The following is a 15,283-nucleotide window of genomic DNA, read 5'->3' as shown; positions in this document are numbered from 1 at the left end:
TATAAAATTATATATATTTTAAAAATTCTATTATCTTTATATAATAACAATTCAAATACGCATATGTGAAAATGCGTTTCTTCGTACTAAAGAAATATTAAATATGTAAATATAGATATTATAAGCTTAATCAAATAATGACTGAAAATGGTATGATTTTTTCAAAGTTCTACGGCGATATTTACTATTTATCTAATCTTATGTTTTTACATTTTAAATTATTTATCATTTAGCAAGTGATATTTTAGTATTTTAGTTATTTGGGACAACAATAAAGAGGTTCGGTAGGAGAAGTTTCCCATCCATGATCCGCGGTGGTGTCTCTGACGCTCACGGCCATCACTTTCTTCGTTTTTCTAACCGGTGAGCCTCGTCGGACGGCGATGGGAATTCTTCGCCGCCTATCGGTTCCGCATCGCAGTCCCATGGTGACGTTGGCGATTGTAGCGGTTGGAAACTAGAAACAGAACGTTTTGAGATTTGGCTTTTGCGTTGAAGAGAGAGAGGAGAACAAAATGAATGAGATTGGGAATGGAGGATTGAGCAACGTGGAGATGGAGCACATTAGACGACACCACAGGCACGAGCCTGGTGAGAATCAGTGTGGCTCTGCGCTTGTTAAACATATAAGAGCACCGGTTCCTCAGGTCTTTTTTTTTTTAATGTTTTTTAATATTTCTAACTATTTATTGAATATTTGTGTGTTAGTCTCACTCAGTAGGGCGGTCGGATGTGTCTTGCGAAGATTTTTTTCGTTTTCTGTATACATCAATGAGATCGGGTTGAATATTCGTAACCGTTATTGGAATATTTGAGCATCATGTGTCAGCTTTTTTTCTAAACTTTTTCAACGGTGTTGCTGTTTTGAGTTTGATTTACGAGGAATTGTTTATTGTTTGTTTATTTCGAGGGATAAATGGTAGTTTGGATGCGGAGTGTGGGGGTTATGCTTCAAAGCTTAGCTGATTTTGGAACTTGTTCTGTGTTGTTTCTGTGGTTGATCTATCTATCAATACCGTTTGATCGGATCCTGTTTTTAAGATTTCGGAAACGAATGTGTGTTAGGAGAATAGGTAGGAAGTGATCTAATGCATATTTGGTTTAATTTGTTTTGGAGAAAAAGAACTGCTCTGCCCTGAGAAAGCTTCTGAGGGGGGAAATAGTTCTTCTTCCAGTAAAAATACCCAAATATATGCATATCCGAGGTCAGAATATGAAATAAAGACATTGTTATTCTAGTGAGATGTTTATTCCAGACCTCTTTCCTTGTCCTTGCAGGTAGCAGTTACAGTTCATTAATTCAGACCAATTAATGCTCTTCTTACTTGTCCATTAGTTTGTGGATGAAAAGCCATATTCATGCGAAGCTGAGTTGGTTTTAGCCTAAAGAGTACTTTCTAAAAGCTACTCATGCCAAGCTGGTCTTGATGTGAAACAATGGTGGATGGAAATCCATGCAAATGAACCACTTTCTTAAGAAGCAGTTCCACTATAGTCTTGTTTGAGAAAGGGTGTCAGTGCAAAGGAATGAACAATTTAGTTAGTTGATCCACTACCACTAGAATATAATCTTTTCCTTGAGTTATGGAAGGCCACCTATAAAGTCAATTGATGTGTCAACACAACTTTTATTTGGAATAGGGAGAGGTTACTTGAGATTGTGTATTGGACTAATTTCTCTGGCATATATCACAAGAAGCTACATACTCTTTAATATTGGTCCTCATACCCATCTGGTAAATAAATCTAGCTATTCGTTTATAAGTTCTGAAAGACCTTGAGTGCCCCCAATATGAGTTATGAAATTCTTTTAAGTAGGGATTCTCACAAAATTTCTCAGGAGTACTAATCTGCCTTTTTAGTACAAACGACCTTTCTTGACCTTATTAGTTTGGATGGATTGCTGTTCGGGACAAAATCTTTAGGATCCTTTTGAACTTCTTTCTCCCAACCATGCTATCCTTCCATTTTTACCATAGATATAATGCTGGAATAGAAGAACATTGAGAAAAAGCATTGGTCGCTAAGTTGTCTTTCCTTGGTTTATAACAAATTTTAGAATCATAGCAAATCGATTTTGTAGCTCTCATCTAGATTGGTCTTTTTTGGTGAACTGCTCTGGTAGGAATTTTAGGCATTTCTGGTTTGTCTGAATAACATAGTGCCACCTGCAAACATGATTTTCTTTTTTGATTATCTCTTGCAGTTCCAAATGCATTAACTGTTCAAAATTTCCTCTATTATGCCCCTCATTGATTGCCTTCACCTCATTACTACCCTTGTTGAAAGTGGATTCAGAACTATGTGAATTTGCTGCCACTCTTATTCTTGAAGGTGTTGATATCCACTTTTTTATTCGTATTAGAGTAGGATAACTCTGGTTTCTTCCCTCATATCACATATATTATGATTCAATGTATTCTTTGTTATTGCTATATTTTTGCCTTTTATAGTGTGGACTTATTCATCATCTCAGAAAGATTTTCTGTTTTGTACTATTTCAATTTTTGTTTTACCAAAACTACACATCTTTTGATTAGCAAAGAAGGATTGATCAAGTGACCAGGCCAAAATCTATTTCATATGATGTAGGTGTTCATCCTATAATTTACTCTAAACCAAAATGTCAAGAAAAACCAGCAGACATCTTCGAAGAATAGGTGTGAGAGTAATATTCATCACACACTAAATATCCACTAGTTGATCTCTTATCCACAACTGACCCCCATAGTCTACATCCGTATATGCTTCAAGACTTACACTCTTGTTTCATTTAAATAAAATTCTTCTCCCTGGAGTCCCTTTTAAATATTGAACAATTCTAAGAGCAGGTTGTAAATGAGCCTCCTGTGGTTGGTGCATAAATTGGCTTACTAGACTCACAGTAAAAACAATGTTTGGCCTAGTGTGAGATTAGTAAATAAGTTTGCCAATAAGTCTTTGATACAATTCTTTGTCCATCGCAATATCCTCTTCTATAGTTCTCAAATTCATGCTTGGATCAATTGGAGTACTAGCTAGTATGTAGGTTGTCTTCCCTGTTTCTTTAATCAAATCAACTACATTTGTTGAGATATGAATATTTCTCTTTTGGAATAAGCCACTTCAATTCCCAAAAAATATTGAAGTCTTCCTAGTGTCTTAATCTCATATTTTGTGGCGAGGCATTGACTTAACATTTGCTACTCCTTTTTGCAATCCCCAATTACTATCATATCAAATATCATTAATGTCCACCAACAATATTTTTACACCCATTGAAATTGAATGTTTGATGAATAGAGTGTGATCCCCTAGACTTTGTTTGTAATTCATACTTGTTAATATCTTAGATTATTAGATATCTTAGATATCTTATATTTATCTTTTATCTTTAGTTACTTATCTTTAGTTACTTTGTTATTAGTCTTTAGTTTGTATCTTGGGGCTTAGCTCATATTTTCTTCATTATAAAAATAAAGTACCCTATGTATATTCTCTATACAAGGGAGATTAATCTTATATAGTTTTTCATATATTCAATATGGTATCTAGAGCATAAGGTTCTTTTGAAAAAATTGTGTTGCCATGTCCACTACAACCGTCACCATTGGAGTCCAAACACACTTCCACACACTGGTCAAAGTTTATAGCCACCATCTTTTCTAGCCATGCGTGGTGGCATGTGCGTCGTCCACTCCTTTGCATTTACCAAATACACCCATCAATGATACACCTACTTTTGTTGATGATTCCTCTACATAAGCATCTCAATGTGATGATCACAATCCTCTCGCAAGCTCGGAAAAAGATGTCACAAGTATGACCACTATGGCAAGTTAGTCTACAATATTGACAAAATGTTATGCATTACATGGACGTCCTCCAATCACCTCTTATGAATCCTTCTTCATATGATATCATCGATAAATATGTTACTATCAGTAACTCTCAAATGGTATGAGGATCAAGAGCACTATTTATGTAGCACATACAGGTACATCTTTTGTTGGTCTAACTCAATCTTCTTCTCTTGGTCCTTGGGTTCTTGACTCAAGAGCACAAGGCATATTACTGATAACAAATATTTGTTTTCCTCTTTATCCTTTCTAGATAATGTACCTTTTGTTACAATAGTTGATGGATCTAGGGTTTTAGCACTTAGTATCGGGACTTTTAACCTTTCTCCTTTTTTATCCATTGATGATGTTCTTTATGTTTCCAGGGCTCCTTTTAACTTATTATCCATTAGTTGTCTAATATGTACTCTTAACTATGTTGTTTCTTTTACCAAAGATTTTGTTTGTTTGTCTCATGGTCTTTATCATCTTCGTCCTTCTACACATGTTAGCATAGTTATGGAATCTCCTTCTCTTTTTCATGTTCAGTCTTGCTAAATTGCAACAACTTATCCAAGTTATCTAGTTTGGTGTGTGAGTCGTGTTAGTTAGGCAAGCATAGTTGTAGTTCCTTTCCTCACAGTGTCTCACAACGTGCTTCATGCCCTTTTGTCTTAGTTCACTCTGACATTTGGGGACCTAGTCGTGTTAAGTGTAATTTAGATTTTCAATATTTTGTTACTTTTATGGATGATTATGCAAGGTGTACTTGGTTGTTTTTAATGAAAAATCATTCTTAATTAGTTTATATATTTTAATCTTTTTTAATGAAATTAAAACTCAGTTTGGTGTTTCTATTTGAACTTTGCAAAGTGACAATGGCTGCGAATATCTTTCACATTCTTTTAAACAATTTATGGATTCTCGTGACATTCTCTATCAAACTTCATGTTCTTATACTCTTCAGCAAAATGGGGGTGGTTGAGTGAAAAAATAGAAACTTATTGAAACAACTCGCACTTTTTTAATTCATGGTGAGGTTCCTCAATATTTTAAGGGTGATGTTATTTTTAGTGCATGTTATCTCATCAAGCGCATGCCCTCCTCAGTTTTAGACAACTTATTGAAAAACACGCACTCTTTTAATTTATGGTGAGGTTCTTCAATTTTTTTGGGTGATGTTATTCTTACTTCATGTTATCTCATCAATTCCATGTCCTCTTCTGTTTTAGACAATAAAATACCTCGTTCTATTTTATTTTCCCATGAAACTCTTCATCTCTTATTTCTAAAAGTCAGGTTATGTTCATAATTTTAGTTTTGGTCTTGATAAGTTATCCCCTCGATCATACAAAAGTGTTGTTTTAAGATTTACTAGATCACAAAAAGGACAGAAGTGTTTTTCTCCTTCTCTTAACTGCTATTTTGTTTCTGCAGATGTCACCTTCACTGAGTCTTCTTTTTACTTTAAAGGTCCTTCTTTTTCTGATATATTTTCGTCTAATATAGTCAATATTCTTAATACAATTCATATTCCTTTATTTGTGCTCCTCAAGTTGTACCTAGTCCACTATCATATTCTTCTCCATCACCACTTCAAGTTTATAGTCATAGACATCGTCTTCAAAAACCACCAAGTGATTAAATAAGTGCCAACTACTGTGTCTCCTCGAGCTACAACAACTTAGTCTGATCTCCCAATTGTCCTCCACAAAGGTATACGTTCTACCCATAATCCCTCTCCACTTTATATTTTTTTATGCTATCATAGACTATTTTCACCTTTTTATATATGTTTTTCATCTATTTCTTTTGTGACCATTTCAAAATTTGTCAAGTGCTCTACAAAATATTAGAACTTGGGAGCTCATTCCATTACCGTCTGGAAAATTTGTTATTGGTTGCAAGTGGGCTTTTGCTATCAAAGTTGATCTTGATGGTATTTGTGACAATTAGGTTGTTCTTCATATTAGTTCTAATTTTGTATTTCATGAGAGGACCAAACATATTTGTTAGAATATTTACCCTATTTATCATGATTATATTGTCTTGGGTTACCCTATTTATCATGATTATATTGTGTCTAGGTTACCCTATTTATCATGATTATATTGTGTCTAGGTTACCCTATTTATCATGATTATATTGTGTCTATGTTACCCTATTTATCATGATTATATTGTGTCAATTTATTTTTATAAATAGAAGATTATGAGAGGGATCAATCAAGCCCTCTAGAATTATTTTATAGTTTAATTCTCAAGTTGGTATTAGAGCAGGTTGTCTGAATCTTTTCTGCCTTTGTCGTCGATGGCCCTTGGCCGCTGCCACCGGCGGCCTTAAAAATTTCATCTTTTCTTAAATACCTCAATGAGCAGTCCTGTTCTGGTTTCTATCTAATCTCCAAACCCTAGTTGTTGTCCACAATCGTCCGGCATTGTTTGTCGCTATCTAGCACTGTTTGTCGCTATCTGGTGTCGTTTGTCGTTGTCTGGTGCCATTTACCGTTGGCACTATTTTTCCACTGTGAGGAGCTGCCCACATAAGTTTGTCATCGTCAACCTCTGTTTCCTGTCATTCCGACGACGTCCGCTAATGCCTGCCACCGACCACCGCCAAAGTTTAGTCTGGCGACCAATGGATCTGGATTGCCTCCTTGAGCCATGGTCAACCCTGCCTGTGTCAAGGGCTAGTTCTCATCCAAGCACCACCACGTACGCCACATCTGTTCAACCTCCGTCGCCGCTGCCGTCTTGTTTTCTCTGGCGAAGTTAGGGGTTTTGTGCGCATCGAGGAGCGCGACCCATCCCTGGTTGTCGTTGCCTCATTCTCCTCCACATGCAACGTCATGCACGACTTCTCTACGATCAGCTTCCAGCGTGTGTTTGTCACGCGCCACCTTTCTGGTGTCGAAATTACACTGCCATTCGTCTTGCCGGAGCCTCCTGAGTGCAATTTGGTCCTTGTTTCTTAGTTTTGGTGGTTGTAACTCAGACCTAGGGTTTTCTCCTTTGGTTGTTTTGGAACCCTAAGTCCTTCATATCTCTATTTCATCATTGTTTGACTCATCGAATCATGTTGAGTCCATATACGTCCTTGGTTCCTGATTTCAAAGTCAGCAGACTGCTCTTGATGCCACTTCGTCACTTTTTTCTTCAATCGTTATTGGTCACTTTCTCCTTGAGCCGAGTCTAGTTTGTTTAGCCCGTAGTTCTTGTGATAAGTATCACCATTTGGGAGTCAGCTCAAAACCTTTGGACCTCCAACCTATCTTTGGCCTTTAATGTCATCATAAGTCTCAATCTTTGTTCCTCGAATCTGTCATCCTTACAGTTCTCAACACAATCCAACCATGGTCCCTAGTGGTGCTTTGATGAATAAAGGAGACCATTATGACATTCCACCTTCATAGTTTCCCGCATTCGCCGTGAGGGGGAATATGTTTCAGTCACTACAGACCCCCATCAATCAATGATGGCAGTTTAGTCCCTGCAGTATGTTTTTGTCCACTGTAGGCCCCATCCTTACTTGATAGCAATTTAGTCTCTGCAAGCTCTATCAGTTAGTGATGGCAATTTAGTCTCTGCAGGCCCCATCAGTCAGTAATAACAATTTAGTCCCTGCAGTAAGGTGGAGTATGTTTCCAGCCACTAGTCAGACACTAGTTATAGGCCCCAACTACTCAGAGATGATAGTCCTTGCTTTTAGCCACTGCAGGCCCCAACTAGTCAGAGATAGCAGTGCCTGCATTTTTGTCACTTTTAGCCATGCATGCCCCATCCTTATTTAATGGCAATCTAGTCTTTGCAGTTTGCCGTTGTCTACCACTCAGCATTCACTTTTGATGGAAATCAACTTTGTCAAAGTCACCCTACTTGAAGGTTCATGGTGTTAGATGAAGTTTTGTGGTTGTCCAATATTATTCTTCATAAGCTTATGAGGAGTCTTTTTGGTTACGCTAGTTTGTGAGTCCAATTTGGTTTATAGACATTCTCTCGATGGTCTAAAGCATATGTGCATTTTGCTCGGAGCCAAAGTTACCACGTCTATTATCTCGACATTTTAGACAAGTTGATTTGGTTGGATTGAGTTTATTTATTCCAAGCTTGGCACATACAATTTGTATGCTCTATTTATCATGATTATATTGTGTTAGAATATTTACTCTATTTATCATGATTATATTGTGTCTAGGGTTACCCTATTTATCATGATTATATTGTGTTTAGGGTTACCCTATTTATCATGATTATATTGTGTCTAGGTTACCCTATTTATCATGATTATATTGTGTCTAGGTTACCCTATTTATTATGATTATATTGTGTCTATGTTACTTTATTTATCATGATTATATTGTGTCAATTTATTTTTATATATAGAAGATTATGAGAGGGATCAATCAAGCCCTCTAGAATTATTTTACAATTTAATTCTCAAGTATATTGAAATTGATTGTCATTTCATTCAAGAAAATATTGTATCTAGAGATATCAAAATTGAGTTCGTTAACTTTAGTGATCAGTTAGCATATAATTTACTAACTCTTTACATGGACCGAAAATTGATTATATTTGTAACAAGTTTAGTAGATACAATTTATATGCACCAACTTGTGAGGGAGGGTTAGATATCTTAGATATTTTATATTTATTTTATCATCAGTTACTTATCTATTGTTACTTTTTTATTATTCTTTATAAGCCCGTACAAAGTCTTTCTTAACTTGCAAACAGTTCCAGTAGCAACTTGTCCTTCATAGCCTATGGCAACTCCATGTATGTTTCTTCATCAAGATCTCTATGTAGGAATTCATTCTTCACATTAACTATTGCATATCCCAATCATGATTTGCTACTAATGACAATATTACTCTAACTGTATTCATCTTAGCAACTGCGGCAAATGTCTCCAAGTAATCCATTTCATAGGTTTGAGTGAATCCTTTGGCCACTAACATTGCCTTATAATGTTCAATAGGCCCAGCAGTATGACATTCACTGTATATACACACTTATACCTTACTGGTTTTTTTGTGTTGGTAAGGTGGCAAGTTCCTTGATCTTGGTCTTGTTCTCGTTTAATGCCTCCATTTCCACATCCATGGCTTGTTTTCCTTTCTTGTCAAATAATGCTTTAGATACAAAGGAAGGTGTGGTTATTGAGTTTAGGTTTGTGAGAAAGGTTGAGTGGGGGAGAATTTTTCAAAGGACAACAAATTTGATAGAGGGTAAAGTGGTTGTTGGGTTTCCTGGCTGCATGTTCTGGTTCTCTTTCTAAGGACAATGGAAAGGTCTAGGTTTTGGTCCATCTGTGGTTCTGAAAACTCATTTGAATTATAAAAGCTTATAGGATTAGAAATTGTTACGTTGTGTAGTGGTTGTAGGTTGGGTTCTTGGCCTTTTCTCTCCTTAACTAAATCAGATTTTTCTCAAATTTTCCACCAGCATTAGCTGCAGGCTTGGGTGTAGGTTGAGGTGCACATTCAAGTGCAGCTTTTGTAGGTCCAGGAGGTTTAAGTGCAGGTATCAAAGAGGCGCAACAATGAAGGTTGCGTTTTAGAATTGATGGACAGAGTCAGAAACTTCCAAAGATGAGGAGTTCTGATACCAGCTCAGAATTTTAAAAAGAATAATATATTTCTTCTATATTACAATAATGAGGTCATTGGACCTATAAATACATGACCCTGTTGTTTATTTTAGGAAATATAGAGAACTAATTCTGAGGAAACAAACCCCTTTAGTTATGGGATTGTTTTTAAATACATAATCTTAGTTTTAATAGCAAGATATATCTCTAATAAAGATTAAAAATATAATAAGGAAAATAAAAAACTTCCTAAAATATACATAATGAGCAGCACGGTTTTGACAAATAAACATAAACGCTATTGTTGGTTTGGTAGGTTCAATCAGGACACATTTATGTTTATATATAATGCATAATCTAACACAGTTTTGTTTTTGCAGAAGTGTATTACAATGGTATAGTTCAATAGTTACTTTTCCAAGTGAAGATTAACAAATTCAAAGTGAATGTAATTTTGTTCCATTTTCTGGTCCTCACTGCTTCTGTTTTGGAATCTAGAGTATCATGTGGTTCCTGACAGTATTTTTTTAGTCTTGTATAATGTGGAAACACTTTTTGTTTGAGATTGCTAATGTTTATGCTCTGCCAGCACCTACCATATCTGCTTGAAATTGTTTATTGATTGTGCATAGATTGTCTTTCTCTAGGTATGGTCCTTGGTGAGGAGGTTTGATCAACCACAAAAGTACAAGCCATTTGTGAGTAGATGTGTTGTAAGGGGAGACCTTGAGATTGGGAGTCTGAGAGAAGTCGATGTTAAATCAGGGCTTCCAGCCACTACTAGTACAGAAAGATTGGAACTCCTCGATGACAATGAGCATATTCTCAGCATCAGGATTATTGGTGGTGATCATAGACTGAGGGTATGAATACATCCTTACAACGTTGCTGAATTTCTTCTTTTTATTTTTATTTTTGTTATTTTGAATTTACTTTTGTTAAGTCTGTTTTCATTCTTCCAAAAACTCATTTGTATACCTTGAAGTGAGCTCTCTTCTTCTCTGCATAGCCATATTTTATGTTCAACCTCGTCTGCCAATTTCAGTGTGAGTTGAGTTCATCATCTTACAATTAGAAGGTATGAAAAATGTTGTTTTCGTTTTACTTTTCCTGGCACTCCAAAAATCTTTAATTTGTTAAGTGTGATTTTGGTGCTGTCAGCGAAGCCTCTGTTAGATGATTTGATCCACACATTGCGCTGAGTTCTATTAACTGATTGAATGAGTTGGTGTATATACACATTCTTCCAATAATATGTTAGACACTTTCAGGTCTAACTAACATCGCAAATGCTGGCATTTATTTAGGGCCTTGCGAATCATGTTTGCTTATAAATTTGTCTTTCTTTGTGAAGATAACTTCACTCAATTATTTTGATGCATGTTGTCTTTTATACTAGACTCTCTTTTTTTATAGTAGTTTTTCTTTCCAAATCAAAATGAAAGGTTAGCTGTTTTTTGCTGTAGTTATAGGGTATCAGGGATTATTATTTTTTTCAGAGCTGGAGGATTGCGCAGCCTGATTTAATTTTAAATGTTTCAAGTTCTGTTGAACAATTTAGATAACAGAAAACAGCTATTTGTGAAATTTGGAATTGTTATTTCAGTTTGGAGGTAATGAAATTCTCCGGAAATTCCTTATGCTGGTTCTGGTTTCTATCCTGCGTGTATAATTTATGGTAGAAGCTTCATTATCAACCAGTTAAATTCCTCCTTGAAGAACTAGAGTTAAAAAAACAAGTCAGGATGAGCAAATGATGTGGAACTTAACGGTTATGAATGATTTGCTGTCTGTAATAAGTGATGTTTCTGTATGAGAGATGCAAATAGCACTGTGTCCAGCATGAGTCATTATATTAATTTTGTTTGGTTGGCCTTACTGAGAAATTGGGCTAAATGATTAAATTATCTTATCCTTCTCAGCCGACAAAGAATAAACTTTTATCCTAAGTTGTATCTGGTATTTTTCAGAACTACTCCTCTATCATGTCTCTACACCCAGAAATCATTGATGGAAGGCCAGGTACACTGGTAATTGAATCTTTTGTGGTGGATATACCTGAGGGCAACACGAAAGATGAGACCTGCTACTTCGTGGAGGCCTTAATAAAATGCAATCTCAAATCACTTGCTGATGTCTCAGAAGGGCTTGCCGTGCAAGATCGCACTGAACCAATTGATCGGATGTAGGAGATTATGTTCAGAAGTTGCTGAGAACTTGACTGCCATGGATGAAGCTTCAGTGGCTTTCCTATCTCGGAGGCTTAGGAGACTGACTGGCAAATATGCTGCTTCCATTAGTATAGAGTAGCAGTGTTTTTCATTTATTTGCTCTATTGATTATCTTTGTCGTATATGTTGTTTACTTTTATTAGGAGTAAAGAACAATATTTTGAGACAAGTGACTAAATCCACTACTGTAACAGGTGAAGGACCAGGTGCTTCGATGTTCGTGTTTTTTTCGTTTTCGTATGTTCTTTTTTGTACATAGGCGGTGGCGAAACTTTGTCTAAAATTATTTTCATTGGTCAGCTGTAGTTTCTAATTGCAGTAAAAATTAAACATCTAGCGAAGATTACATAATTCCGGAGTTCCAATTGCTTTGGTTTTTTGTTCTTTTCCTCTTTGGTAATTCTGTACTTTCTTCCCTTTTTCTGTTTTGAAGGATGACGAACATCTGAAGTGAGAGCTGTAGAAGCTCTGTGGAACCCAAGAGGATTGACCGATAGGAAAAGAAACGGAAAAACAGAGGTACATAATTCGAGGTTTAAACTTGTGCACTCTTAATTGCATATATGAAGTGGTTAGAAATATGATTGATATGGATCAAATAAAAATATTTATTAATTAATTACAAATAAATGTGTTGTTTTGTTACCTTCTGTTTTCGTAGGACTTTTGCTATTGGTTATTGTAGGGGAGGTGTGGAAATGAGAAGGAAAAAAAGAAAGAATTTTTCTTTGGAAGATAAATTGGAAAAATCAATACAAGATTTTACAAATTAGATCTTCTGTAGTGTTTTCACTAGTACAATAAAGAGTAAAGACACCGGTTCTATATGTTCATAGGCATCGGTTCTACAACCGAGGCATATGCGGACGAGGTAAAAAGGTTAAGTTTTATGCTTCGGTTATCGACCGAGATAAAACGAAATAGGAATATGCCTCGGTTCTTAGATAACCGAGGCAATTGCGTGTGTGTTTTTTTTGGATTCAGACGGTTCATTCATCGTGCTAAGTAAACTCAAGATTTCCCAATGCTCAATAATCTAAAACAAACAAGAAAACGCTAACAGGAATCAATCAAGACACAGTATTCCAACAATCAATATCTACAACAATCAATATCAAAAATCTGTACAAAGAAGCAGCAAATGAGCTCATACATATAAACAATCAATGTCAAAATTACAACCCAGTGATAATAGCAATGAGCAGAAACTCAGAAGCAGAAACTCAGAAGCAGCGATGAACATGGACTTAAGCTGAAGCGTTTTAGATCGAATTTCTTCCTCTTCGCACATGGGTTTCTCTGTTCTTCCCCCAACAGAAGCATCTCCGGCCACCACCATCTCCCCCACGAAGCTTGCCAGCATCCACCATCACTGACTTCCTCTGCTCCCCCTCCGCCGTCCCCACGAAGCTTGCCATCATATCCTCCATCGTTCCCACCCTCCTCGCCACCGTCACTGACTTCCTCTGCTCCCCCTCCGCCGTCCCCTCGGGTGGTTCTCCGCTCGTCACAGATCTGCCCTCCGCCCCTCCATGTGCCCAGATCTGACCTCTACCCGCTCAGTTCTAACCTCCACCCTCCCAAATCTGACCTCCACCCGCCCAGATCTACCCTCCGCGTCCTCGCCGCCGCGTCCTCGCCGCTGCGTCCTCGCTGCCGCTGCGTCCTCGCTGCCGCTGCGTCCACCGTTGGTGCTGCCGCTGCGTCCACCGTTGGTGCTGCCTCGCTGCGTCCACCGTCGTTGCACATCGCATGAGAAGGGGAGGAGAAGAGGAGGTCGTCGCGCAGGAGAAGATTGCAGCAGAAGAGGAGAGGTGTTTTGGGGAAATGATTTGGCTACCCAGCTTTTTCACGATTTAAGTCCAGCCCAATATGCCTCGGGCTCTATGTCAACCGATGCCATATCTGTGTTACGTGAAGATTATGCCTCGGTTCACTCTGGGAACCGAACCAGTATTCTTTTTAGACACCGGTTATTAATCAACCGAGGCATATAATGCTTTTTAAAATTACGAGCCTACCACCGCGTTTCATATGCTTCGGTTCAACAAAAACCGAGTCATAATGTACGAGTTAAAAATCCCATTTTTTACTAGTGTTTGGTCTTTTGGAACTACAAAGCTACAGTTTTATTTTAGGTTTAATTGCTTTCTTTGTCCCCAGTTTGGTTGAATTGTGTCAAATTCATCCTCATTTTTAAAAAAGTTTCATTGTCGTCCTCACGTGGTGTAAAAGTGTCAATTGAATCCAAACATAGAAAAAATTTGTGTCAATGTAGTCATCTCCGTTAAATACACACTAACGGTGTTAAGTGGCTGATTATTTGGCACTAGAGAATTAAAACGTGGCAAAAGAGAGGTTTACGTGGATGCTCTAAGTGGGAAAAGAATCATGAGGGGTTGGTTTGCATTTTTCAACGTCAAATGCTAAAGAGTGAAAAGAAAAAGAGAAAAAGAATAAGTGAAATTAAACGACCGTTACAGTGGGGAAAATTTTGAAACAGGGAACTCCATTTGAAAAGAGATGCCAAAGGGTTGCTGTTGATAGACCAAAAAGCCGGAGTTGGAAATGGCAGCAGAAGAAGATGAGCAGTTGCAACAACTCAGATCCAAAGCCACGGAGCTTTTCATCAGAGAAGAATGGAATGCCTCGATCGAAGCCTATTCCCATTTCATCACCCTTTGCACCCAAACGCTCTCCCATTCTCTCCCAAACCAAAAGCTTCGCAGATCCCTCTGCATAGCTTTGTGCAATCGCGCAGAAGCGAGGTCCAAGTTGAAGGACTTCCACTGCGCCCTTCGGGACTGTGACCACGCTTTGGAACTCGATGTCACGCATTCGAAGACCCTTTTGTGCAAAGGTAAGATCTTGCTCTGCCTCAACCGGTATGCTTCCGCTCTTGAGTGCTTCAGAACCGCCACGCTAGACGGAAACGCTGAAAGCGTAAGTGGGTACTTGGAGAGGTGCAAAAGTTTGGAGCTTTTGTGCAAAAGTTCATTCACACGTCATTACCACTACTGTCACTCATTTGCCACGTTTTAACTCATTTGCCACGTTTTAATTCTCTAGTGCCAAATAATCAACCACTTAACACAGTTAGTCTGTATTTAACGGAGATGATTACATTGACACAAATTTTTCCTATGTTTAGATTCAATTGACACTTTTACACCACGTGAGGACGAAAATGAAACTTTTTTAAAAATGAGGATGAATTTGACACAATTCAACCAAACTGAGGACTAAGGAAGCAATTAAACCTTTATTTTATTAGTATTGGTTGAGCAGGTATCTGTACTGGTGTTTTTACTGATTCAATATGCTAACGTTTTTTTTATAGGACTACTTTTAAATTATTTAGTTGTTTTTTATTCGTCGAAATTACGTGAAGTCGTTTATTTATTTTCAAGTCAAGTTTATTGGTCAAAAGATTATTCTTTTAAAGCACAGGAAATTTCATTAAATATGTAACTATTATTTATACTCGTTAATTCTATAAAAGCACGGGAACGTTTGAATGACTTATCTTAATTTTCGATATAAGAGAATTTTTAATATACACTATAAGTCGAACAACATTGTTGAAAATAATTGTTTTTTATTAGTGAAAATGACATGGTAATAAAAAAATCACTTTCTACT

General features: G+C 37.1%; 1 protein-coding gene across 9 annotated transcripts; it reads left to right on the top strand.

Annotated features, from left to right (window-relative positions):
• Positions 1-252: 252 nt before the first annotated feature.
• Positions 253-14,978, top strand: LOC108338290 (abscisic acid receptor PYL8). Of its 9 annotated transcripts, none has more exons than XR_008250763.1 (6): positions 253-647; positions 10,058-10,273; positions 11,381-11,688; positions 12,075-12,160; positions 12,327-12,436; positions 14,893-14,978. XR_008250763.1 is itself a non-coding variant. In XM_017575078.2 (3 exons), exons 1-3 carry the CDS (start codon positions 516-518, stop codon positions 11,597-11,599), a joined length of 567 nt encoding a protein of 188 aa, XP_017430567.1. In that variant the 5' UTR covers positions 253-515; the 3' UTR covers positions 11,600-11,992. The 9 variants fall into 9 exon arrangements, 1 of the variants encoding a protein (XP_017430567.1); XR_008250760.1 differs by having other exon boundaries at positions 11,381-11,847; XR_008250761.1 differs by having other exon boundaries at positions 11,381-11,857.
• Positions 14,979-15,283: the final 305 nt, after the last annotated feature.

Source organism: Vigna angularis, chromosome 7 (assembly GCF_016808095.1).
Source record: "Vigna angularis cultivar LongXiaoDou No.4 chromosome 7, ASM1680809v1, whole genome shotgun sequence".
Taxonomy (NCBI): Eukaryota; Viridiplantae; Streptophyta; class Magnoliopsida; order Fabales; family Fabaceae; genus Vigna; species Vigna angularis.
This window is presented reverse-complemented; position numbering and strand designations above follow the sequence as displayed.

Excerpts from the sequence above, each read along its gene's own strand:
- LOC108338290 (XM_017575078.2), top strand. The coding sequence starts at position 516 with ATGAATGAGATTGGGAATGGAGGATTGAGCAACGTGGAGATGGAGCAC. Across the intron at positions 648-10,057 it reads TAAGAGCACCGGTTCCTCAG|GTATGGTCCTTGGTGAGGAG; the intron begins GTCTTTTTTTTT and ends GTCTTTCTCTAG. Across the intron at positions 10,274-11,380 it reads GTGGTGATCATAGACTGAGG|AACTACTCCTCTATCATGTC; the intron begins GTATGAATACAT and ends GGTATTTTTCAG.